General features: G+C 52.5%; 1 protein-coding gene across 4 annotated transcripts in view; it reads left to right on the top strand.

Moving 5' to 3' along the window:
• Positions 1 to 26,877, top strand: part of ECE1 (endothelin converting enzyme 1) — a 113,742-nt gene that overhangs the window by 44,828 nt on the left and 42,037 nt on the right. Inside the window, exons 1-4 of one of the 4 annotated variants that reach the window (XM_045475998.1) lie at positions 5,232 to 5,250; positions 8,100 to 8,186; positions 16,499 to 16,640; positions 21,472 to 21,684. In XM_045475998.1, coding sequence (XP_045331954.1) covers positions 8,100 to 8,186; positions 16,499 to 16,640; positions 21,472 to 21,684 — 442 coding nt within the window. In that variant the 5' untranslated portion in view covers positions 5,232 to 5,250. Of the gene's footprint in view, positions 1 to 5,231; positions 5,251 to 7,754; positions 7,873 to 8,099; positions 8,187 to 16,498; positions 16,641 to 21,471; positions 21,685 to 26,877 lie in introns of those variants that run through there. The other 3 variants (XM_045475996.1, XM_045475997.1, XM_045475999.1) reach the window with 3 other exon arrangements.

The following is a 26,877-nucleotide window of genomic DNA, read 5'->3' as shown; positions in this document are numbered from 1 at the left end:
CCAGAGAGCCAACCTGTGAAGGAGGAGGCTGACTGGACCATATCAGCTAGTTTAGAAAGTTCGGCTTGGAGCCAGCTGGGAGAGGAGACACTGGGGGGGAGTGATAAGCAGAGATCAAGCTGGTTAAGGGGCCAACCAGGGAAGGCTTCCAGGGGGAGGAGGGGCAGACCCAAGCCCCCCACCCCCAAAGGGGCAGAGGTGACAGACGGAAGCTGTCCCGTGCAGGGGTGGAGAGAGGCCACGTACCTCGGTCAGCAGTGTAATGTGCGGCCCGTGTCAGGGAGGAGGGAGGAGGTTACCGGCCAGCTCTGGGGCTTGGGCGTGGGCTAGCCTCCTCAGCAGCACTCAGGCGGTTGGTTGGCAACACCAGGTAGATTCTGAGTGCCTCCCAGGGCCCCCAGGCAGGTGAGTCAACGTGGGGCCAAGTAGGAGAGTGTTTTCCAGCTCCCTACATGTGTAGGCACGTCTCCTCTGCCAGCACATTAGGGGAGCTCGGCCTGCGACTCTGGTCCAGACCAGGGCGATTGACTCATGGGCTGTTAGGGCTGCTACCTTCTCTGAGGAGGCGGTGAGCAGCCTTGGTCTCCCATGTACATTCTGTACCCTCGGCCTCCTGTCTGTTGCAGAGTCGCACCTGTAGGCCTCCCCTGCCTCCAGCTCCTGTCTACCTTTCCATGTCTGGCCTCCAGCACCAAGTGAAGTCTCCTTCCCCAACCTCCACTGCCACTTATATCATCCCTCTGTCTCAGAACACAACCAGGGCAGCCTGTAGTCTCCAAAGGAGGTCAGCCTAGGGAGCCAGGCCCCAGGAAGGTGGCCCAAGAAGAGAGGAAGAGGCCGTGAGAGGGTCAGGAAGATCTGGGTTCAAGTCCCAGTTCTGTCACCAACTGGCAAGCTGCGTCCTTTCTCTGGCCTTGGTTTCTACATCTGTAAAATGGGGGTCCCAGGGCTTATTCCACAGGGTGCTCATGAGACACATATAAGATAAGGATATAATAGAGCCTTGGGAACTGGGCAGTGCTGGGCTTGTGTCCATGTCGATGACTCCATTTTCTGTTTTAGAGGGCAGCAGTTGCGGTTTTTTAAAAAAATAAACATTTTGGGGCACCTGGCTGGCTCAGTCAGTTAGGCACCCAACTCCTGATTTCGGCTCAGGTCATGATCTCACAGTTTAGAGTTCAAGCCCCACCTCAGGCTCTGTGCTGACAGCACAGAGCCTGCCTGGGATTCTCTCTCTCCTTCTCTCTCTGCCCCTACCGTGCTCACACTGTCTGCATCTCTCTCTCTCTCTCTCTCTCTCTCTCTCTCTGTCTCTCAAAAACAAATAAACATTTGAAAAATATTTCATTTTAGAACAGTTTAGATTTATAGCATTTTTGAGAAAATGGTTGAGAGAGTTCCCTTACACTGCAATATTGATGCATTATTACCAGCTGAAGTCTGTACCTTATTCAGATTTCTCTCGTTTACTAATGTCCCTTTTCTGTTCTCAGATCCCCACCCCAATACATTCAGGAGTCATGGCTCCTTAACTCCTCTCGGCTGTGACAGTTTCTCGGACTTGCCTTGTTTGTTGACAGCTGCCTTGACCTTGACAGTTTTGAGGAGTACTGTCAGGTATTTTGTAGAATGTTTCTTAGTTGGTATTTGTCTGATGTTTTTCTCCTTATTAGACTGGCAATAATATGCCCTGGGGAGGAAGGACACAGAGGTAAAGTACCCCTCCCATCACGTATCAAGAGTGCCTACTATCACGCTGGACTTACCACTGATGTTAACCTTGATCAGCAGGAAGTTGGTTATTTTTGTCCTGAGTACAGCAGCACAGCTAAAGTAGGGCCAGTGTTGGCTGAACTACGGTTGCGATCAGAAACATGGGCAAAGGCAGAAGTAAATGGAAAAGTGGTGAAGAAAAATAAAGAGGAGCAGGTATGAGGTGAATTCACTTGGGGATGGGATATGATGCTTACATGCCAGGCAGTTCACAACAACCCTTTTTTACAGATGAGGAAACTGAGGTCCAAAAGGGGAAATGAGCTCAGGAACCTGGGATTGGGCCCAGGTCTGTGTTGGCTGCCTCACCCACACTGTTGAAAAAGTTCCTTGGGGTGCCTGGGTGGCTCAGTCAGTTAAGCATCTGACTCTGGGTTTCAGCTCGGGTCATGATCTCATGGTTCATGGGATCAAGCCCCACATTGGGCTCTATGAGGAAGTGTGGATCCCACTTGGGATTCTCTCTCTCCCTCTTTCTCTGCCCCTCCCCCACTCACATGCATGCTCTCTCTCAAAATAAATAAATAAACATTTTTAAAAATTATAAAAAAAAAAAAGAAGAAGAAAGTTCTTGAAACTGTGTTCCCCACAGCGTGGATGAGGGAAGGGGCGTTCCTGAATCAGGTTGTTTATAATTCACTTTATTCCACAAAGGATTCATGATGGATTATGACTAAAACTCATTCAATAAAATACTATACAATAGAAATGGAAAACCAGGAGCAGAGAAAACAGACTGAAAAATGTGGACAAGGAAGAAGCTGAACGTAAAGACCAGGAAAGTACCCATAGCTGAGTTTCTGATTTGCCGGTCAGCTTCCTGGCAGCCAAGGCAAAAAAGGGTCTGGGACAATTGCTATGATTCCTATTATCAAAAAGCAAAGAAGCTGTTCATTCCTTCAAGAACTTTGTGGTAAATTTAAAAAGAGATTAATCATATGGAAATTTCTCCTGTAAAAGACCAAGCAGTGTAATAGATGATACAATAGTAACAAACGTCATGTAGCATCGTCTTCAGGAGGGACAGTCCTATTTTCACTGTCTTGTTCGTGCCCATAACTGTTCTGTTTGATTTTACTTGATTGTCATCAAGCAACTAAACTCTACTCTTTCTTCTTTGTTGCGGTCACAGATGCTTATGCCCTTGTGAAAATCCAGGATACAAATTAACCAATTATCTGGGCGCCTGGGTGGCTCAGGGTTGAGCATCTGACTCTTGATTTCAGCTCAGGTCATGACCTCACGGTTGGCGGAATCATGCCCCATGTCTGCTTGGGATTCTCTCTCTCTCCGTCTCTCTCTGCCCCTCCCCTGCTCTCTCTCTCTCTCTCTCTCTCTCTCAAAATAAATAAACTTTAAAAAAATTTAACCGGTTATCTATATACCAGGTTATGTTCTAGGTACTGGGGATGCAAAGTAGTAAGATGATTGTTGTCCACTACCCCAGGTCCTCTCCATCCCAGGGATAGAGATGCCCAGACAAGGCCTGAACATCAGTGCAATTGCCACTTGGTGGGGGGGGGGGGGGGGTGGGGGGGGTGGGGAGTGGCGGGCACACCACAGGGAAGGAGGCAGGGAGGACCAGATGTCGGAGGAGATTGAGCAGAGATGGAGAGCACTGGTTGGGAGGGGGCCCAGTCTTGGGAGAGGAGATATCAGCTGCTGGTCCCTCGGGGGTGGGACCAAGTCCTACCGGGAGCTGCCCCCTCAGCTTGCAGCACAGGCCTGACCTGCGTCAAGGACTCGATGGACTCCTGTGGGTGGTCAACGCCTGCAGGGCTGGGTCAGGGTTAGGGGGACAACCGCTCACCTGAGGGGCATATGGAGGATGGACCTGGAGAGGGAGGAGTTTAGAGTTTGTTCTTCCGGTGGTGGGGGTCAAGGGAAAGTTTGCAGCCCTCATGTTTTGTAAGTAACGAAGAAGTAAATAAGGGCAATTCACACTTAGTGAGCACATGCTGTGTGCCCAGTCCGCTCTAAGCACTTCGTCTGTATCAACTCACTTAAATATGTATGACAGCAGTCCTGCGAGAGAGGGATTACAATCATCACCCCCACTTTCCAGATGAGCGACTGAGGCACAGAGAGGCTGTCACTGGGAATCCAGAGCACAGGTGCAGATCTAGAGCTCTTACCCACTCTGTGGTTGTGTCTGTTAAATAACAGTATTGAACTAACACACAGTGCAAGTGTGTATTAGATGACATATAAGGACAGCACGCATCCCAGCCAATTATGAGCCCCCGAGGCAGGAACTGACGGAGCCAAGGCTTAGAAACAACACGAAAACAGCTTGGAGGGTGTGGCCAAGGAGTCGCAGGCCTCGGAATGTCACTCGCGACTGCTCTTCCTGCCTCTGACACACTCCAAGTCTCCTTGAAGATTCCCCGCCTTGGGCAAACCAACCACAGAACCATCTGAGTGACTAACGCAGTCACAGCACGCAGGATCACACCCGTGTGTCACTGGGCCAGAGGCCTTTGTTGTCAGAAACGTGAGAGTTCTCCAATATTCCTCGTTTCTGTTCACCCCGGGGTGGGGTTTCCAGAGCGGGGCACCAGCACCCACGCCTCCGGCTTTCATCACCTTCTGTGTGCAGCTGCGGGCCTGGGGCCGAGCTGTGGTCCCCACTCCTCCGTACTTGGTCTCCACCGAGCCCTTCTCGTGAACACTGAGGGGCCCGGTGAGGAAAAGCGGATCAAGGCAGACTCCCTGCAAAGCAGTTGTGTTCTTCTCCTTTCCCGCAAGCGCATGGGGTGGGGCGGGACACCTGCAATGAGACAGAATAAGCACGGCCACCCTGCCGGCTCGGGGCCTGGACTCCACTCCGTGAGGGCCCCACCTGAAGGAGCAGCTCCCCCTTCCACAGGGAGCACAGGACTAGGAGCACAGGGCCAGGCGCAGGGCCTTACTAGCCGTGAGGCTGGGGTTCCTGGAGGCGGCAGCATGAGCTGAGGCATCTCACTCTGCAGCCGGGCGACCTGGGCCACCTGGGCGGCTGGGGAGGGGACTGTCACATCCCGCCTCCTCCCTAATCCTCAGTCTTCTCACTGGGAAAGTGGAGGTGATGGTTCCCTGCCCCCGCCCCCAGCAGGGCATCTAGGGGTCAGGAGAGGCGCATTTTTTGTGCAGCACAGAGCAGGTGCTGTTTTCTCCCTGCCCAGGGCCTCCGCTCCCTCTGGCCTCCCACTTCTCCTATAACATGGAAGTGATACCTGCCGAGGCTGAGGCTCCAGGTAGTTGTGGGGACCAACAAGACCGTGAAGGGAAGGCCCCTTCTGGCTCTGGGTGGGGACAAACATACGGCTGCCATTGTTGTTGGGAGTGTCACTCACTCACTGACTGGAGCCTCTGTGCTCCTCACCGAGCCAGCCAAGCCATTCCCACGTCTGAGGCAGGCGTTTTAGGAGGGGCACCTCAGCTTTTGTGCACTGGAACATAAACAAGTCTCCATCTGAGCGGGTTTCTGCTTGGGAGGTATGTGAGCTGTGTTCATCATCCATCCACAAACGGGCTGCAGTGGGACGGCCGGCCCCCGTGGCCTGGCCTTGGCCCCTGGGATGGGTTTCCAGCCTCCCTCCTTTGCCTCCTACCTTCGCTCCAACACCCACGGAGGCCCCGGCTGCGGCCTAGGCCCCGGGGGGTACGGGACCTGAGGAGCCCTGGCCCCCGGTTCAAGGTTCTCTCGTTTAGAGTGCTGTGGACTTCAACAGAAGGAAGCACGGGGTGGGGGCCTGGGGTGGGGGGGACACTGAGCAGGGGGCCAGAGGCTCCCTTGTCTGGAGGGTGGTGAGGAGAGCTTCCCAGAAGGGGTGATCTCTGAAATGAGACAGAAGAAGGAGGAGCCACTGCCTCTCTGCACCCAGGCAAGTTACTTGCCTGAGCCTCAGTTTCAGGCTCTGTACAAGGGGCCAATAATACTCAGAGGGAAGGGCCAGAGGCTTAAATGAGATGATGGATGAAACATTAGCTGCTGTGCCCGGCTGTGTGGTGAACTGAACTTCTTTTTCAAGGGTCTTTTCCTTGGGCGGTTGACACTTGTTACTTAACGTGACCAAGTGTCCCCGTTTCAGAAAACGTCCAGCTGTAATCCAGTGTGAAGTGAAGAAGCGTGGGAGTCCTTTCTCTCTGTCTCCAGTAGGTAACGGGAACTCCTCCACCCAGTGGGAGCAGGGCAGAAGATTCCAGAATTAAAATTCTTCCCATGCACCCTGCCTCCCCCCAGGGCCTGTGCCCAGTAGCTATGTTTCCTTTATCCTTAGACGTTGCGAAATTAGATTGTCAGGAACTTCAGGGCACTGCCCCAGAGTAATTTTCACTTCCCCTATACTTGTTCCACTATCGATTTGAACTGTCTATCGAGCATCTGCTGTATGCGAGGTGATGGGGATTCTCTGTGCCAAACAGCGTCCCAGGCTCATGATGCTTGTGGTGGGAAGGGAGGGATCGATGTAAAAAAAATAATGATGCTGATGACAACAGGGCTGCAGTAAATACTATAAAGGGAAAAAAAGGGGTACGTGGAAGAGAATTTGAGGGGCTACTTAAGAGTGGTTAGGACACTGGACGAGGTGGCAATTTAAGCTGAGGTCTGAGGCAGGGACTGGTCATGGGAGGAGTAGAGATGAGTAAAGAATGTTCCAGATAGAGGGAACAGCAGCCGTAAAGATCTTGGGAGAGGAGAGAAACTTGAGAATCTGAGGAACTGCGTGAAGGCCAAAGAAGTTGGGGCCTAGTGAGTGAGGTGGGGAGCAGCATGAGACGAGGGTCAGGGGTGGCCCCGGGGGCCGTGGGGGACTGGTAAAGGGACTGCCCTTGCAGAGTTTCAAACAAGGGCATAGCGAGATCAGAATTTCTTTTTTAATGTTTATTCATTTTTGAGAGAGAGAGAGAGACAGAACATGAGCAGGGAGGGAGGGCGTTGGGGGTGGGGAGCAGAGAGAGAGAGGGAGACACAGAATCCGAAGCAGGCTCCAGGCTCCGAGCTGTCAGCACAGAGCCCGACACAGGGCTTGAACTCATGAACCGCGAGATCGTGACCTGAGCCAAAGTCAGACGCTTACCAACTGAGCCACCCAGGCACCCCCAGAATTTCCTTTTAAAGGTTCACTCTGGGTGCTGAGAGACCCAGAGTAGAAGTGGGAGACGGCCAGGAGCTGTTGGCTGTGACCCTAGGCAGTCACCTCGCCGTTGGAGCCAGATTCTGTGCACATATGTGTGGCTGTGAGAACCAAATAATGGGAATCAACAGACGTGCATTGTGGAAAGCTGAAAAATGGACAAATGCAGGGGACTCCAGGTCTCACTGGAAGTGGAGGGTCCTTTGGGAAACTTGCCGGCTAGACTTCTCTGAGGTGGGAGGCACGGAGCCCCTGGAGTCCCTACCTGAGTGCACCCACACCCGAGAGAGCCCACTTTTCCAGCCCAGGTCACAGGGCACCTGCTTGAGTCTCTGGACTGCTGACAGGGAAGGTGGAGGGAGGGGTGGCTGGGTCACCTTCCTGGTGACTTCCGAAGTCTGGAGTTTTCTGAAATTCTCTGGCTTATAAGGCCCCTGAGCTAGAGGAAGGGGGAAATGAGAGGGGAGACACCTGTCTTTTTTATTCCCCCTCTTTCCTTCCCCCCACCCCCCCCCTCGTCTTTCTATCTCTGACGGGGAGACTTACTTGAGGCACCTAAGGGCCACTGGTGGGCGGAACCTCTCTGTTGACAGTCGTGATCCAAATTAGGGGGCATTTTCCTCATACTTGACTCCCGTATCCGCCACCCACTTTACTGAAGGGAGAGTTGAGGTTTCCTAGGAGGAGGGGCTGCCCCGAGACCTCTTCCTGCCTGCTAGGGGGTGGCGGTGGGGGACCTCCACCTACCCCGGGTCACCCCGCGGGGCCAGGGAGGGAACCGGGAACCGCGCGCGGATCGGGCCCCGCCCGCCAAGGTGTCGTGTTGCCGTCCGGGCCCCCGCAGCCCGGCCCGCCCCGGCCAGCCTGTCGCCCGGGCTCCCTGGCGGTGGGGACCGAGCGTCGCGGGGCGCAGGATGCGGAGCGGATGGCCGCATCGCTGCGGGCGCTGCGGGCGCTGCGGGCGCTGTGGGTGCTGGGGGTGAGGCGCGGCGTTGCATAAGCGGGATGGGGGGGGAGGGGGGCGGGGAGGGGGCGGAGGGAGGCGGGACCCCCCTCCCCCGCCGCGGGCCGGTCCTTGGGCCGGTCTCGGTGTCCCGGCCGGCCGGGGCGGGGCGCGCGGTGGCGCCGGGCCGCTTCCCCATTCTCCCCATTTGTGCGAGAGCCATGGAGGCGCTGAGGGAGTCCGTGCTGCACTTGGCTTTGCAGATGTCGACCTACAAGCGGGCCACGCTGGACGAGGAGGACCTGGTCGACTCGCTGTCCGAGGGCGAAGTGTACCCGAACGGCCTACAGGTAGGAGCCCTGGCCCGCAGTGAGCCCCCAAGGCAGCCGGGCATGCGCGCTGCTGTCGCCCCCGCCCCCATCCCTGCCAGCCCGGGAGGGGGCCGTGCCAACCTGGCAGCTCTGGGCTCCGTGGGGAAGAGGACTTTCTGGGGCAGAAGTGGTCCGGAGGTGCTGGGCTCCCTCCACCCGTGTCCCCTCCCCAGCCCTGGCTGCCCCTAAATCCTCCTGCCACCTGCTAGTGGGACTTCCACCCCTTGGCAGAGTTGAAGCACCCTATGGAACTGAACTGGACCGATTACCTTTCACACAAAAGGCAGCCCCCAAGTGCCGAGGAACTTGCCCAGGGTCACATAGTCCAATAATGGCAGAGTTTAAAACTGTCCCAGGTTTGGCTCGGAAAGCCCTGTGTCCCTGGAAACCCCTCAGTCCTGCGTAAACCAGGATGGTTAGTCACCCTCTCTGGTCGGCATGACCCCATTCTTCACTTCCTACGTTTCCTGCAGGGAGGAGCCCATCTTCTGCCTCCTCTTTCCTCCCCTTTGCAGCCCACTCATGAAACCCAGTTTCTCCCCTCCCCACGGTCTGCCCCTGTGGGACTCAAACCTGCCCACCGCCTCCCTACCTTGTGGCTGCTCTTCTCTCCCTGCAGGGCTGAGCTGGGGTAGTGTTGAACAGGACCTCAGCCCCGGTGAGGTTTGGACCCAAGCGGGTGGATGGGAACGAGTTGGAGGTGTCAGGGACACCCAGGGGGACCTTGATCCGACTCCTAGGAAGCCAGCTCACAGAGAGGAGCAGGGCATCTCAGTCCGAGGATTTCTGCCAGGTTAACCAAGGGAGGAATTGGGGAGCGTGTTGGGGCCACGCATTGAGCTGCCACCAAATCACAATTCACCCAGGGGCAAACTTAGGGTGTATGCAAACTCACACCTCTTAGAAGCTGGAATGGGGTGCCTGGGTGGCTCAGCTGGTTAAGCATTTGACTTCAGCTCAGGTCATGATCTTGCAGTCCTTGAGTTCGAGCCCCACGTTGGGTTCTGTGCTGACAGCTCAGAGCCTGAAGTCTGTCTCCCTCTTTCTGTCCCTTCCCCATTCATACTCTCTCTCTGTCTCTCAAAAATGAATAAATGTTAACAATTTTTAAAAATAATAATAATGTTCAAGATTTTAAAAATAATAATAATACCAATAAAGGGAAACAGCATTGATGGAGTCCTTCCTACAGTTAATTAAGTAGGCCCAGGGAGATCCCAACTCATGATTCCAAGTGGTCTGCCCGCTAGAATATGGCACCCTTACCTATATCATCCCACTTCACTTTCAGGACCACCCACATGTGGGGATTACTGTTCCCACTTACAGATGAGGAAACAGGTTCTGAATGGGGATACAACTCGCCTTAAGTCACTAAGAGCTAGAAATCTGGGAGTGAGAAATCAACTCAGTCTGTCTAAAACCTCTTCCCTGGGACCCTTCTTGAGAGGCTAAATCCAGCAGGAAATTAAATTTCTGTGGCAGGCACTTTTCCCTTCACAAATCAAAACAGAATCTAATCAGCAACCTTTTCGGTCTCATATTGCCCAGAAGGTTCTAAATATATCAGCACAAACACATTTCAGAATTCACCACAAAATAATATGTGGCGTTGTCATCACCATACTAGGACAGGTAGCCCCCATAGGTAGAGCCTTTTTCATGTCACAGAGTATGTTCATCTGCCCGACGCTGCCTAGCAGAGTGGAAGCTGGGGTCCCGGGTTTCATGGTCTCGGCTGAACTGCTTAATCACGAAACTGTAAAATGGGATTTGGACAAAGTAAATGTAATTCCTATTAGGGGGCCTGCTAGGATTATTGTTGTTTTTATGACATATGAGGTAAGGGCCCCATGGCTATGTTACAGATGATGAAGCTGAGTCTCGTGGAGGTTGGGGACATTCCTGTGGTCATAGAGCTGTCATGTGGGATGGAGTACAGTGTTGCCGTCCCTACACCAATCTGCCAAACTGGGCACATTGTCTACTTTTTATACAGGAAAAGCCAAAAATGTCGAAAGGACTTGGGGCATTTCTTTGGGTACCCAACCCGGCTTCTCTTGAACCCCCTTGACTTCCCCAAGGCAAGTGTGAACTAGCCAATGTTTGAATCAAGAACTTGATCAACTTACAAAGCAGAGTTTTCTATTAATTTTGTTTTTAATCATTAGGGTTTTCCCCCCTCCCAATATAAAAACTTTACATGCTTATTTGTAAAAAACAAACAAACAAACAAAATTCAAGTGTAAAGGTGCCTGGCTGGCTCAGTTGGTGGAGCATGCAACTCTTGATGTCAGGGCTGTGAGTTCAAGTCCCACACCAGGTATAGAGATTACTTAAGCAGAAAATCTTAAAAACAAATAGTCTAACATAGTATATATATATATATATGTATATATGTATATATATATATATATGACTTAAAAAGAAACAGTAATAGTCTTTGTATAATAGTATTTGTATTTGTCTTAAAAACAAATAGTCTAACATAATATATATATATATATGTGTGTATATATATATATATATATATATATATATATATATATATATGACTTAAAAAGAACAGTAATTCCAGCATTTGGAGATAACTACTTCTAGTTTTCCACATTTGCATGCATACATTTTTAAACATAATTGAGCTCACTCTGAGTACACGATGTTGTACTGTGCTTTTTTTCATTTAATGACACTTCATAAGTATTTTTCTATGTTTAAAAACTTCCAAAACATGCTGCCATTGAAAACTAAAATGCCTCATGGTACCAGTAGATGAAAATATATTTACTCAATCTGCTAAGGTTGGAAGATAAGCCTGGTAACTTTAACATTGCAGGTGACCGACCACCCTTTAGCCTTTCGGATGATTTCCTATGCCCTGAGACTGAAGACGCAACGGCTCCTTCAAGTTTAAGATTTAAAAAATGGCCCCTGTCCCCCCACCCCCAACTCTCCCTCTTTGATGGGCAGCTATAAAAATAAGCTACTTGATTTTTCACAACTTTGAAGCCCATTATTCTAGAATACCAAAGTTATCTATACCAATACTAACAAATGAAAACCTTGAATGAAACTTGACCCCTTCATTACTGAATATGCTGACCAAATACTGAATTTAGCTGGACCCCCATTGTACCTGTTTTTCTTTTCCTTTGTCTCATATTTAGGCCCCAGTGAATTGTGATCCACTGAGTGCCAAATTTAAAGCCGGATAGGCCCCAGGACAGATCCTCAGCTTTGCCTCTTATGGGCTGTGAGACCTAAAAGCAACTCACGGAAACAGCTTTTTTTTTTTTTTTTTTTTTTTGTCAAATGGGGTTAATATTATTTATCAACAGTTGTTGCAAAGATTAGAATGAGGCAGTGTAAGTGAAAGCATTTTGCATAGTGCTCAGAAAATGGACTGGGTTGCTATCGGAATTATCGTGACTCACCAGGTGTGAGATCTCAGTGATGCCCTGAATGTAACCACCCTGCTCTCTGGAGCCTCTGCTCTGCTCGGGCCGGCTGCCTGGCCTCCCCAGCAGCCCAGCACACACCATTTCAGTGACTCAAAGGGAAATAGCTGAAGTGATACCTGCAGCCTAAACTGGAGAGCCGGTGGCCGTGACTGTTACCAAAGCCTGTGAAACCCATCCTGTTGCTCGTAAAAAATCGTTTCAAGAGAAGAGAAAGCTGAGATGTTTAATTCTTAATGGTGGTTTTCTCATTTTTCTCTCCCTGCCACATACAGGCCTGTCCTTCGAGGGCGATTTCAGGCACAAGCCCGCTCAGTACTTTATAAAGACCTCTGTGCTCACCAGCAGATCATTTCGGCTCATCTCCCCATTTGGGCCTTACGCTCCTGGCTTTCAAGTTCTTCTAGAATTTGAGATGGTCAGACCTGGAACCTCATCTAGCTTCCTCATTTTAAAGATAGGAGATGGAGTTTCAGAGACTGCCCAGCGACACAGACACACATACATGCAGGGGTCTTGATAAAGTCGAGGCGGACCTTTGACGCCCCCCTTTTCTCACACCTTTGGTAGCTGGGTGTTCCTTCCGGGAAGAAAAGAGAGCTGGAAACGTGCTTCTTCTAAAAACTAGACTTTGGTTCCTGTTTAGATGGAAGGAGCCCTCCACCCCACAGCAGGTACTATGGGGTGCTACTGATAAGCTACTATCAGTCATTGGAAGAGAGTCTGGCATGAAGGCAGGGGACAGGTAGGGCTCAGGGAAGAGGTGGGAGGACAAGAAGACATTATAGTTTTGCTCTGGGCTGGCCTCCATGGCCTCAGCTGGAAGTCCTCTATATAAAAACTTCACTGGTCATGGTCTGTCTGCTCTGAGAGACTGACTGGAAGCAGGCAGTCCGGTCACCCTGCCAGCCCTCGTGGGGTGGCCAGGCTCTTGGGCTGCATCGGGGATGGGCTCCCTGCCAAACCCTTGGCCAGACTGACTCCTGTTTGCCTCTCTGCACAGCCCAGGTCGCTGGGGGACCTGGCAGTGGCTCAGGAAGAACCTCTGCCTCTTTTCCTGACCCCCTGCTTCCTCTGAAAGCCAGGCTTTGCCCCACTCCCCTCCCCTTCTCCTGCTGGCTTGTCTCCTGGGCCCCAGGCAGTCAGGTCCCGTCCTTGCCTGCAGAACTCGTTCTTGCTGTAAGCCTAGGTGAGCCAAGCACTCCCTTCTGTAACCGAATATTTATCCCTCATTAGGGCTTTGTTCCCTTGGCTGTGGAAACCCTGGGAACCCCTAGGCTGGACAGCTCAATCTCTTTCTCTCTCTCTCTGTTTCTCTGGCTTTGCCTATCTCCTTCCTCCTCTGTCTCCCTCTCCACCTGTCTCTTTTGAAGGCATCCTTTTCCTTCGGTTTTCTCTCTCTGCCTCACCGTGACAATAAATAGGATATTAAGCCCACCCATGAGCTGAGCATTTGAAGTAATTTTCAGCACCATCTTCCAGGCTTTGGCAGCTCTGCTCCTTGGCTGATGGCCACTCCCAGTCACCTCTCCCGAGACGGAGTGGGCTGCCTGACTCAAATCCCCCCAGCCTGCGAGTCGCTGCAGACCGGCTCCGGTCATCAACTTGCCCTCATTTCCAAAAGGAATGTGAGAAACTGCTTGTGTCCTCCCCTTGCTGTGACCTCAACTTGCTGGATGCTCTGAAGGAGGCAGGGCGAGGACCACAGGGCTCAGAGAGAAGGGCCTCGCAGCCTGGCCCTGTCCACCGCTCCAGGAATTGGACGGCTTCTCCTGGAGAGGCCCCTGGATCTGGGCGCGGTGCCTCCGGGGGACTTCTGCCCCAGAGAGGTGTCTCTGGATTCCTTCTGCCCTCAGAGACGAGGCTTGTCAAGAAACCAGCAGGCCCTCAGCTAGTTCAGTGTGAGTTGAGCGAAGAACACGACAAAGGTTAAAAATCCTATTTTCAACTCCTGTTTGCCATTTCTTCCTGGAACTGCATTCGTAATTTAATTCAGACTTAATTTTGATTCACTTTTGCAGTGAGCACCATCTGTTTGCTTGACGCTAAACAATGAGGCTTGGCTCTATTGATGTTCCTTGGGGGCAGCGCGGCCGTGGGGCTGAGGCTGCGGGTTCTGGAGACAGACAGGTTTCTTTCACGGTTCTCTCTCCTCCCCTACTTCCTGTGTTTCTTCTGGAGCTGCTACCATAGTACCTTCTCTTAAGGATGCTGTGAAAAGAGAGTAGCCTCGTCCAGCAACCAAACAGAATCAGCACGAAGCCAGGCACAGGGAAAGAACTCAAGTGTTGGCTACTTTTATGACTCTTCTCTCCTCCTCTCTGTTCCTTTCATCTTCTTCCCTCCCTTTCTTGCCTCCTTCCCTCCCTTTCACCATAGTCCTCACACCAAGGTGTTGCTCTCTCCGCAGATGGTAAGTCGGCCCGCTCCCCCAGGCCTGATGGCTGTGCTCCCTGGCTTCCGAGAGCCGGCACCAGGCAGAGGGGTGCTTCTTAAACCAAGGCCTCCCTGCTTCTTTGCCTTTCACCCCCTCGCCCCATGAGCTGGGCCATGGTACGGGAGGCTGAGAAGCCTCAGGTGGAGGCAGACGGTGAGACGGGCCAGGGCCAGTGTGGCAGGAGGGGTGAAATGTCAGTGCGAGAATTGATGCTGAGGAGAAAGCACTTTATAAGCCTTCCAGTGCTGGGAACACGTTTAGCAGCGTCCCAGCTGACTCTGCACCAGGCCCTCCCGACCCACAGTTTTCACTTCACAGCAGGAACCTGGTCAGAATCTTCGTTTCTCACATTTTTTTTTAAAATATCTTTTTCAATCTGTATTTGTTTTTGAGAGAGAGAGAGAGAGAGAGAGAGAGAGAGAGAGAGAGAGTGAGAGCAGGGGAGAAACAGAGAGAGAGGGAGACACAGAATCCGAAGCAGGCTCCAGGCTCCGAGCTGTCAGCACAGAGCACGACACGGGGCTTGAACCCACGAACCGCGAGATCATGACCCGAACCGAGGTTGGACGCGTAACCGACTGAGCCACCCGGGCGTCCCTCGTTTCTCACGTTTTTGAAACCATTCTTGAGAAAGGGGTTTCAGGAGGTGGCACCCTTCCCTCCACCTGACACAGCTGTTTCGGTATCGGGAGCCGCCTGGCCCTCCTCGGAAATATGACTAGGCCCCAAGTTCCTTTTGTTGGTTTTAGAACATAATTTTTTTTTTGTCCTCCACATAAAGTCCTTGTGTTCCCCTTTCTCTGGTGTAGCAGTTCCCAGTCATTTCCTGCCCAGAAAATACCCGGGATGAGCATGAGGCCGCGTGGTGCCTTTCCCTAAGGTGACCAACCACAGACCCCCAAGTGCCAGTGTGAGGCTCCCTGAGGGCTGTGACTTGGCTCCCGGGGACAGCCACCCCCTGAGCTTTTAGGGAGGCACTTGCAGGCCAGAATCTGAGTCTCCTCATCTCCCCTGGCAAGTCCCCACCCGTCGCCCCCACCCCCCCGGCAACTACAGGTCTCCCCGCCTGCGTGCCCACACCCCAGCAAGCCTCACTCCCTCCACCTTGGTGTTTCCAAAGGGCAACTCCAGTCATGTCATTCCAGCCCTCCAGAAGATGTCTTCGTTCTTTAAATGGGCTTGTAGTGCCCCTTAGGATCTAGGCCTTGCCCCCTCTCTCCATTCTTTCCCCATCAGCCAGCCAGTCCTACTTACTCCTCAACACCCAGCACAGGCGTCTGCATCTCCAGGAAGCCTTCCCTGACTGGACGCCCCCACCCCCACCCCTTCCCACCCTAGTCTGTTTCTGTATCTGCCTTCCTGCTGGACTGTGAGCAGCTGAAAGCGAGGGAGTCTATCTTCCTCCCAGCATTTCCAACATGGCCCTGAGCCGGTGCTCAGCTCTTGGCACACCACCGTGTCACTAAGCCGAGCCCCACCTTTGGGGGACGCCTCCTGTCCTGTGGCCCTGGCTTTTGCAGGAAGCACCTCTTGGAATGGAGGGGGGGCTCCCCCAAGCTGGTCTGGGGTGTGAAGGCCTGGGCTGAGGGCTCTGAGTGCTGTTGGCCAGTTTGTCTCTCCTCAGCCCTAAGGGCCCTGCCACGCCCTCCACTTCCTCTCATTGTGCCTCCCTTCCTGTTTAGCTAGATTGTTAGGCCGGGGACATTTTTCCTCCCTTTGAGGGCCTGCCTCAGTGGAGCTATCTCTCCGTTGCATCTCCCCTGACACTTCCCAGACTCGAGTCCCTGATCCCCTGGTAGGCTCTGGAATCAACAGACGTGGGTTCAAACCCCATCTCTCCCCATTTAGCTGTGTGATGAGAGGCAGGGGTCTCACCCTCTCTGAACTTCGGTTTCGTCATCTGTAAAGGAGAACTAATAACACAGCCCTCACGGGACTCGGAGCAATGAGCTAAGGATGTCCGCACTCCTGGGAAGCGCGAGCTGTGCTTGTGTCATCCTGGCCTGCCGGTGCGGGGGCTCTGAGAAGAGCCCAGCTGGACGCTCACTGGATGCCAAGTCCAAACATCCTGTTCTTTTTTGAACTCCTTACTGGAGAAACAGGGAAGAGCTCTTCTTTTTTTTTTCTTCGACCCGTATCGGGTAACACAAAAAACACAAGTCCGGCTGGGTTGAGCGGCTTGACTCTAGCATTTAGGAGCTAATCCGAGCTGCTGAGCAGGGTGGCTTTTCCTTTCCTGGATTAGGACTGATTCCGTGGGAACCGGACCACCCCTGAGGCCAAGGGCAGCCCTGATGGCTCCCCGGGGCCCGGGCCTGCTGAGGAGCCCCTTGCTCCTGGGGAGGGGGGGGCCCAGGCTCACGTCCTCCCCGCCCCTCCTGCCTCCTTCCCTGCAGGTGAACTTCCGCAGCCCCCGGAGTGGCCAGAGATGCTGGGCTGCACGGACCCAGATGGAAAAGCGACTGGTGGTGCTGGTGGCACTTCTGGCGGCCGGACTGGTGGCCTGCTTGGCAGCCCTGGGCATTCAATACCGGACAAGTAGGTGCCTCTGTGTTTCGATGTGGGCCTGACTCACTCCTGCCTTCGGCTCTGTCCAGCTACTTGTGCAAGAGGGCTTCCCTGCTCAAGCCGGGACTGGCCTTCAAGGCCAAGGATAGAGTGGGTCTGGGCGGCTCGGTGCTGAGATGGACTGAGACACGGGAGGCGGACAGCGTGGGTGGTGTAAAGGTTTTGGACGTGAGTCCAAACACTGGCCCAGCCGTTCATTGTCTGTGTGGCCTTGGACAAGTCACTTAGTCTCCCAGAGCCTGTGTCCTCTCTACTGTGAATGGGGAAAATGGTGTCCCAATTCGGGGCTGGCTCTGAGGATTAGAGATAATGTCTATCAAATACCTGGTGCCTATTAGGACTTCTTTAACCTGAGCTCTGAGTGCTGTTATTGTTAGGATGTGGGCTGATTAGATGCACAGTCTGGCACCGTCCATCATCCTTAGTTCCAACAAAATAGCAACAATAGCTTCCGTTTACTTAATACTTTCCGTGGGCCCAACACCCCACCTCTCCTTCACACACATAATCTCATTTCCTCCTCACAGCAACCCTTTGAGGTGTGGTTACTTTGGGCCCCGTTTTACACCTGGGGAAACTGAGGCAGTGAGACAAAGTGACTTGCTCAAGGTTACATGGCTGGTGCAGAAGTGACTAGGGCAGCCGGATTTCAACTGGAGGCTGGCACGCCCCACCTGCCTTTGTGATTGGGGTGCACCCCAGTGCGTGTTAGAACCCCCAGAACAGCTGTCCTGTCACGGCCCCGCCGCCCTCTGTGTACTTCATTTGTACACATTATTATCATGTGCCGCTTGTTTAGCGGCGTGATCGGGCCCCTCTGATCCTGCCGTCAGGTTTGAGGCTGGCCGTCTGTGTTTGGCTGAGAGGATCTAGTCAAGTACTTGATGTAGAGTTGATGCTCAGTAAGCACTTATGGAACTGGAAAGGGTGGAGTCAAGATAAGAAACAAGGATGGGGAGTCCTGCCGATTCCAGGGTCTCTCACACCCTTGTGCCCCAACATCTAGCTTTCCGATGGCAGATGGTCCATCTGAGCAGCCTCTGGGGGCTTTGCTCGGGGTCCAACCCCACCTACTTGGTCACCTGATTACTCATCCCGTCAGAGAGATTATGACCCCTCATGGGATCTGGGAGCATTCACTCCAGGCTTCTCTGGGCCTTCCCCCCTATGAAGTTGCTGGCCTGCATGGCTGGCCATGTTAGACTAGGAGGGGGAAGGAGTTGGAGGGCCTGGAGAGAGGGCAGGACCTCATCCGAGTCATCCTTTCAGCCCCTTCGATCAGGCTCTCTGAGAGTGCCCCAGGAGTTCCCAGAAACTAGAAGGGAGCCGCCAAGGGCTGGATCCCAGGTGGGGCCCACAGGGAGCAGTCTTGCTTCGGCCTGTATCAGGGCCCCCTGAGGACCGCAGGAGGGGGTCCCCAGTCTGGACCGGGATGAAAGGACCTCTCCCCCCAGGTGGGCCTGGATGGGGGATCTCATGAGCCCTGAGACAACTGATGTGTCTTCATTGGCTGCCTCGACCAGGGAAAGCAGTGGCCACCCCAGATATTGACAGTACACCCATGCCTGTCAGCAGGTGCTGGCATTGGCCACACCTGAGCAAACATCAGGCTAGTCGAAGCACATTCTCTAATGATTCTGAAAGACCATCTCAAAGTTATGTCTGGGCCCTTACATACATACATATTTGTCTACCCTCACGCTGCACCCCGCTTTCCAGAAACTTGCAGGTGCTTTACAAACAGTGGCAACAAAGCACACCGATTCTCCCAGAAAATATTCTTAAGTGTCTTACTCGGTGTTGAGGCCCAGCACTGCCCAGACAGGTGTCTATGAACTAGATCTGGGGCTGTTCCTGCTTTCTCGACTGATCGCACACATCCTCAAAGGAAGAAATATTTTCCGCCTCTGCAGGTGGTGACCAAGTCCTGGACAAAGCTCATTCCATTCACTCATTCATTCATTCAACAAACACATGTCGGACAGCTGTTAGGTACCAAGTACCATGCCGAGCAAAGGCGATATGAATGTGAGTAAGGTGCTGGCCCTACCCTCAAGCTCACGTTCCAGCTGGGGAGGGAGACAGGGAGACAGTCATGACACAGCATAGTCTGTGCTCAGAGAGCGGACAGCCAGGCAGCCAGCCAAGGGGCCCAGCAAAGAATGAGGATCTGGAAAGGTTTTCCTCAACAGCTGAAGCCTTGAAAGTGTTGACCGCGATGTTAGATGGTGGGGGGGCCTGGAAACAATTAATTGATCAAATACGTGTTAAGCCCCCGCTGGGTGGGTCAGGAATAGCGAGAAAAGATCTACAAACCATTAAGCAGGTAAACAACCAATGATTGTTGCTTAAGCACTAGCTTGGTACCTAGCAGACTGGGTGCTCTCGTGAAGAACTCAGGCCTCTCAGAGTAACTCCTGGAGACTGGTTTCTTCTTTTGTGTTTAAACCCAAGTCCTCTCATGATAACCTCAAAAACCATTCATCCGGGATCTCCCCCCCCCGCCCCCACCGTCTCTCCCACGCACGCTGGCATGCAGATTCTGACATGTCTTGTTCCCCAAGAATCACCATCTTGCAATCTGTCTTCTGGGCATTCCCACAAGCCAAGATTTTGTCAGGCTTCCCTTCCTGTAGTTTGTTGTATAAAAACAATAGGTATTCTTTTCCTTTCCCGAATATGAAGTTCTACCATAATAGTGAATAGGCTTTTTCAAACTACGCAGAAACGCTCTTCCCCTTCCCCCCACCCACCCTAAAGATTCTAGGAAATGTATTTTCCTTAGTGGGGAGTGGGCCGTGCGACTTGGAACTGAGATGGTCTCACCTAGAGACAGTTAAATGGCACCGTATTCCTGCCGCTTCCTTTCTCTGTTTTCCTGCCTGACATGCTGGTAATTTGTAATTGTTGCATAGTTCTCTCCAAACAAGTAATTACCTCACAATAAGGCTACCTTGATTTTTCTGCTATCGTGTGGCTCCTGTGAGCCCTGCCAGACTTGGTGCCTGTCATCGGATATTAAAAAGCCCACAGGCCACCCCAGCCGGGCTGGTGCCAGACTCTGTATCCTTTCCTGCTCTCTGAAGGTTGGGCTGGGAACATCGGGCCCAGCCACGAAGGCGGCCATCATCACAGTGAAGTCAGGTCCACTGTGCTTCCTCGCTTCTAGGTGGAGAAACTGAGGCTCAGGGAGATGAGGTCACCTGCACAAGTCTCAGCCAGAATCAGAAAGCTGGGATTTAACCCAGGTCTCAGAGCCTCCAGCCCCGGCCCTGCCACGCTCCTCCCTGTGTGGTAGGGATGCTGAACTTGAGAGAAGGGCCGCCCCAGACCCGATGTGACCGGCAAAGAGGCGGTGAGGGAAAACTGAGAACCTGGCCTTGGAGTTGCTGCAGCAGAACAGAGCTGGTTCAGCCTCGGTTCTCCCCCTCGGCCGGGTGAACGCGTTCCATTCATTCACACAGAGCCTCAGTTTCCTTCTCTTTGAACCGGGCGTCACAGCCGTATCTGCTGTCTGCAGTGAGACCTGAATGAGATAACGCATGTGTGTAAAGTCCCTCTTGTTGCCCGTGTGGCATGTCAGCGGACGATCCAGCTGGGCCTGTGTTCTTAGTCACGAGGCTGGATCTCTGGCTGCTAAGGCTGCCCAGTTTAGTTCCTCTGCTGGAGCCCCCTGACCAATGCTGAGGCAGGGGTCCGGCCCCTCTTCTTGCCTCTGACCTTCGATGAGCCCTCACTGCCTCTGCCCCATGTCCTAGGAGAGCCAGGTCAGAGGCAGCTGATTCACTGGGGGCACTTACAGTAGCCGGTGGCCCTCCCCATGGCCCACCTGCCCCGGTTACCACCCCTCCTTAGGGAGGCACCTGGCAGATGCCTCCTGTCATTGCTGGGATAGCACCCCTCCAGGCCTATAGGAGACAGAACAGAAAAAGGATGGGGTACCTTGGCTATTGAACAAGGTACTTAACTTCTCTGTGCCTCAGTTTCCTCGTATATAAAAATGGCCTTGAGCAAAATGGTCTCTTAGGTTTGTTTTGTTTTTGTTTCTTTGAGAGTCAATGAGATAATCTCCCACCTTGTACTCAGTGGGAATGATTTGTCATAGTTTTTTCTGTTCCTAATAGGCTCTCCTTCATCTTAAGTCCTGGCACCATATTGTCTGTATCACCCAGTTGTCATGGACCAAATATACTCAGTTTATGTTTATAGAATAAATGACAGACATTTCTCCTCCCATCGTGATTTAACTTTTCTTGTATAATGTCTGTATCCCCAGCTAAATTATTGGCTCTTGAAGGAAAGACTATGCCTTTTATATCCTTCACCGCACACACGCACACACACACACACACACACACACACACACACACACACACACACCTGCGCACACACACTGTCACACCATACTCAATAAGACCCTGGAAGAAACTCAGTAATCGTTTTGTTGAATAAATGATTGCATGAATGAGTGAATCAACCTGTTGAGCATCAGGGAATAATAAAAAAAAAATCAATGAATATTTATGAAAGGAAGGACGGATTAAGAGAAACACCTCTGTTCTGGGTACTTTTCGAGCCACAGAAAGCATTTTAAAAAGGGAGCTAAAAAAAAGTCTTATTTTATAAGCCAGGAAATTGTTAATCTACCGAAATCACTTGTCTCTAGAAGTCTAGTGACCATCCGGCTCCAAATCCAGTTGGTCAAGGCTGGGGTGGGCCATGGCACCCCAGGCCACCTGCACTGTATTCCCACAGCCTTCTCCCTGCCCTTCACTGGCCTCTTATCCTTGACCCCTGCCAGGAACCCCCCCAGTGTGCCTAAGTGAGGCCTGCATCTCTGTGACCAGCTCCATCTTGAGTTCTATGGACCCCACGGTGGACCCCTGCCAGGACTTCTTCACCTACGCCTGTGGCGGCTGGATCAAAGCCAACCCCGTGCCTGACGGCCACTCACGCTGGGGGACCTTTAGCAACCTCTGGGAACACAACCAAGCCATCATCAAGCACCTCCTCGGTAAGCACCCAGCAGGGAGACCAGTGCGTGGGCTGCAGAGGGGAGCCGTCGGCTGGACCTACCTGGCCAGGCCTGGTTAGAGCAAGAGCTTGACGGAAGGGAAGACCAGAGGCTTTGGAGTCGATGAAGCCGGGTTAAAATGTCTGCCCCGTCACTCATTGTGTGGTCTAGAGTAAGTTACTTGTCTCTGAGCCTCAGTCCCTTCATCTATAAAAACGGGGCTAATACACAGGGATGAAAGGGAACACAGCACAGGGAACGTAGTCAGTGGTACCATAATAGCCTTGTGTGGGGACAGACAGTAGCTCCTCTTGCCATGAACACAGCACGGTGTGTAGGCTTGTCGAATCACTGTGTTGCACACCTGGGACTAACGTAACGTGGTGTGTCGAGTATACTTTAACTAAAAGAATTTCTTTTAATATTTCTTTATTTTGAGAGAGAGAGAGAGAGAGTCCTAAGCATGGACGCGGGGCTTCATCTCACGACTGTGAGCCGAAATCAAGAGTCGGATGCTTACCTGACTGAGCCACCCAAGTGCCCCCAAAAGAAATTTTTTTTTTAATGGGACTAATAATACCCAAACTTCGGAGTTTTGAGAACTATACAGCACACATGTAAAGGGTTCGCGCAGTATGTGTGGCGCATAGTAGGTTCGCGAGGACTGGGAGCTGTGGCCCTTGCTTTTGTGGCTTTAAGCTGTGGCTTAGTTTGGACCGGAATTGGCTGTAAGCTTTGAAAGTTGTGAGCCAAGGGAACCAAGGTGAACACACTTGGTCAGACTTTAAGGTTGCGAGCAGATGAAAGTTAGAACAGTTTAACTGAGAGTTTATGCATTGCAGGCAGGGCCGTCCCTTGGCCTTGTGGTGGTGGGGCTTGCACGATAACTGTCTAACTGAAGTTCTCCTCTTTGCACCTTGTTGGGCCTCGGACACCTCTAGTTGACCTTGGTGTTGGTGGTTTCATCCTTAGGTTAGAGCCCCATGTCCGTCTTGTTTGCAGGGTTAACCCTGGATACTGTTTGTTGAATTAACACCTGCCCATTGGGGTCGTCTCCCACGTGAATTCGCAACACCCACCACGACATAGATCCTGACTTGAACCCCTCTGCAGCTGAGACCTTTGCCATCCCTCTCCTGCTGACCCGGCCCCGTCCTGGGTGCTGAGAGAGGCTAGATCATGAAAAGCCATCAGTGACAGAATCTAGATTCAGCGATTCAACAGATACTTACTAAGTTTTTAAAAATACCTTCAAGGTACTCAAAAGTAGGTAAAATATAAGAAGAGACCCCAAAGGGGACAGATCTTCTCAAACAGACAGAAACCTTTCTATGAGACAGGAAAAAATTCTAACTTGACAATTACGAATCTCAGGCAATTGTGCCTTTTTGATGATGGTGGAAATAAGCAGACCAGGTTAAGGCGACCTATCGTTTCTTTCCTATGCCAGCCCCCGGGGGTGGAAGGAAGTGCCCTTGCTGCTGGGTGAGGCCCACCCACCATGTCTCCTTGGCCCGCTGTGGCTCCTGGGCAGGCCCCCCTTGGCAGCCCCCTCTGCAGTCCAACTTGCAGCTTGTCTCCCTGAGGATCAGAGCAGGGTAGTGTGTGGAGGCGGGGCTGAAGGAACTCAGTATGTCGGGGACAGCAGAGCCCCCACCCTCTATATGCTATCTAGGTACCTCTGAAAGGGGACACCGCCTTTGAGTTCAGAACTAGAAGTTCATATTTGCTTAAGAGGCAAATATGTCTATGGTAGCCAGATTAGAATTCAGGATGTCCCTTCTCTAGCACCTAAAGACAGCCAAGGGCTTGGCACAGACCAACAACCAATGCAGGAGAATAGTCCAAGTAGGAAACAAGGTGGCCTAGGGCCTCTCCGTTAGTCACCAGGACCTGGGTTTAAATCCTGCCTCTGCCACTTATTCTGTGATCTCAGGTCAGTGACATGGCCTCTCAGGGCTTCTCCTCTCATCAGTATAATGGGAACCGTGCCTCCTCCAGGTTACAAAAATAAAGTGGGAAAAATGTATTTAAAGTGCATTGCCAGGGCACCTGGGTGTCAGTCGGTTAAGCGTCTCACTCTTGATCTCGGCTCAGCTCATGATCTCATGGTTCGTGGGAGGGAGCCCCACATCATCAGGCTCTCCGCCGACAGCACGGACCCTGCTTGGGATTTTCTCTTTCCCTTTCTCTCTGCCCCTCCCCCACTCTCACACCCACACGCAGTCTAAATAAATAAATATAACTAAAAAAAAAATAAAGCTCATTGCCTAGGCCTGGCATAGTGGGGCGGCTGCTGTGTATGTTAGTGTCGTAGTTATGATTCACCTTCGACCTTTGCACAGTCCTTTACAGTTTACAGAGCTCTTTTTGTAGATGTCGCCTTATTTGATCCCGTAGGTAGGAACGGGGAAGGTATCATTCACCCCACTTGATAGATGAGGAAACTAAAGTCCAGAGGCATCCACAGGACAGACTAGTAGGTGGCATGGCTGGGACTTGCCTGAATCGGGGCCAGGTGTCCTTCCCCCCACGGTCTCACCCCACCTCCTTCAGATATAAGGGGCGGCTATGACTCCTGCCCATCTCGCTGGCAGTGCGGGGCATTGAGGGTCTGAAGGAAGGTGAGAAGGAAACTGATGTTTGAGTGTCTGCTGCTTGCCATGCTGTGTACCAGGTTCTTTTTTTTTTTTTTTTAATGTTTTTATTTATTTTTGAGACAGAGAGAGACAGAGCATGAGCAGGGAAGGGGCAGAGAGAGAGGGAGACACAGAATCTGAAGCAGACTCCTGGCTCTGAGCTGTCAGCAGAGAGCCCGACGCGGGGCTCGAACTCACAGACTGTGAGATCGTGACCTGAGCTGAAGTCGGACGCTTAACCAACTGAGCCACCCAGGCGCCCCTGTACCAGGTTCTTTATATCCATTGCCTCCTTCATCCTCACAGCCTCCCTGGGACTTAGGAACTCTTGTTTCCTTTTTATAGATAAGGAAACAGGTTCAGAGACTTAAGTGACTTTCTGAGGATACATTGCTGGTCCTGGATGGAGACGGGCTCCAGCCCTGGGGAGCAGTTAGCACCGAGAGGAGACGGAGAAGACAGGCAGAGAGGCCTTCTAACTTTCCAGTGTAGGCCCAGGACTGGCCCTCCTGTGTGGTGCCCACGGCCTATGCTCCTGCCAGTCCTTATCAGGAGGACCTTGGGTCTTTGCCAGGACTGAGTCCATGCCCCATCCCCCAGCTGGCAGGGGCCATGAGGAGTGGGCTCTAGTCCCGTGCTCTGGCCTTAACATCCATCCTATCCCTGAGAGTCAAGGTGCAGGTGGAGAGCTGTGCTGTGCTGGGTACGGAACAGCCAGAACCATGCGTTCAAGCCCCTGACCCTGCGGCCGGGGTCTGGTAGGATCAGGAGGCCAGACTGCAGGGTTTTGAAGTCAGGCAGCCTTGACACGCTAGCTTATCACTCGTGTGGCCTTGGACAAGTGACCCACCTCCTCTCCGGCTTAGTTTCGTTATCTCTAAAATGGGGGTAATGATGCCATCTAACCCAAGGTTACCATGAGTATGGGCTTATATGTGCTAGGTCAGCGTGCTTAGCACAGAGCTTGGCACCTAGTAAGTGCTCACCAAAGCAGCGCCACCTTCTCGGTGTCCCGAGTGAGCGCCAGCCCAGACCTCTCCCTGACAAGCCGTGCGACCACAGAGAAGCTACCGGGCTCCTCGTCCGTAAGGTGGGAACTGACTCAGAGCATTGATGGCAATGTTGTAAGGATTAGTGCGGTGGCTGAAGAAAACCTCATTATTGCTTATTTTATTTCTTTTAGAGGCACTGGTGTGGACCTAGTTATTAGGGAAAGAGGTACAAGGCATATCCATGACCATGCTAGGTTGTTTACTTGTATTATTTTATTTAAGCTGTGGATGTATATACCCACTGTACAGATGAGACTCACAAATACCTAGGAAGTAGTGAGATTTAGCCCCGGAGCTGTGGGGTCTCAAACCTGCACTCTTTGTCTACCGACTCCCCTGAGTCAGATTCACCATGCAGAGGCCACAGAGCGGCCCAGAAGCACGATTCACCAACCTCCTTTTTCCCAGTGGCAGCTTGATTAAGCTCTCCAGTCTAGGTGGGACCTGGCCCAAGCCTGATGAACACAGCAGATGAGGTCACCCCCAAATCCTCCTGAACAGAAGCTTATGACCAGAAGGAATATCCTGGAGTCCCCTTCCTGCCAGGCTCACTCTTGGGAATTAGTCTGGAAATGGCCCCTCACCTGTGGGCCTTGATATCTGGGATTTTGACACCTGGAAACCCCCGAAGGGGCAGGAGGCAGGTGAGTGGGTGACAAAAAAATGTGGGAACATGGGCCAGTGCATAACATGGGCCAGTGCATTCCTGGGCTCAAGGCCAGACTGGTTTCAGCTTCTGCAGGACATAGGGGTCAGCCAGCTGGCCTCAGGAGTGGGGCCGGAGCTGATGGGGAGTGGAGTGTGCAGGGGGTGCCCAGGCTGGCCAAGCTGGCCTAGGGCAGGCTCCTCTGGAAGGAGAAGGAGCATTCAGAGTGCTGGTGAGTATTGTGTCAGCTGACCAGGCTGACCTTGGGCGAGCCACTCCTTTCTCCGAACAGTGAATTCACTCTGGCCCCCTCAGAGGATATCGAGGCAGATCTGTAGCAGGTGGACTGAGGTCTGCCAGATGCCACTGTGACATGTCCTTGCAGCTCACGGGCTGGGAGGGCTGACCTCAGCTTCATGGGACAGAGGTGCCTCACCCAAGAGACACTCTGCCACCCACCCAAGTTGCCGGCTTGGGCTGTCCTCGTAGGCCTTGGGGAGGCAAGAGCATGGCCTCCCTTCATCAGGGGAAGGATGCAGCTAGACCTCTCACCCTTAGGCTGGGCCTTGCCCCAGGCTTTCCAACTTGTGCTCTTAACGCAGATTATTCTGCTGTATGGACTACCTGCCTCACCCCTTCCAATCCTACAGGACTTTTCTCAAACCTGCTTCCTCCAGGGCGCCCAGGTAGCTCAGTCGGTTGGGCGTCCAACTTCGGCTCAGATCATGATCTCACAGTCCGTGAGTTCGAGCCCCGCATCAGGCTCTGTGCTGACAGCTCAGAGCCTGGAGCCTGCTTCCCAGTCTGTGTCTCCCTCTCTCTCTGCTCCTCCCCTGCTCATGCTCTGTCTCTCTCT

The sequence above is a fragment of the Leopardus geoffroyi genome, chromosome C1 (genome assembly GCF_018350155.1).
Source record: "Leopardus geoffroyi isolate Oge1 chromosome C1, O.geoffroyi_Oge1_pat1.0, whole genome shotgun sequence".
Taxonomy (NCBI): domain Eukaryota; kingdom Metazoa; phylum Chordata; class Mammalia; order Carnivora; family Felidae; genus Leopardus; species Leopardus geoffroyi.
The sequence above is the reverse complement of the archived record's forward strand: the minus strand, read 5'-3'. Positions and strand labels throughout refer to the sequence as shown.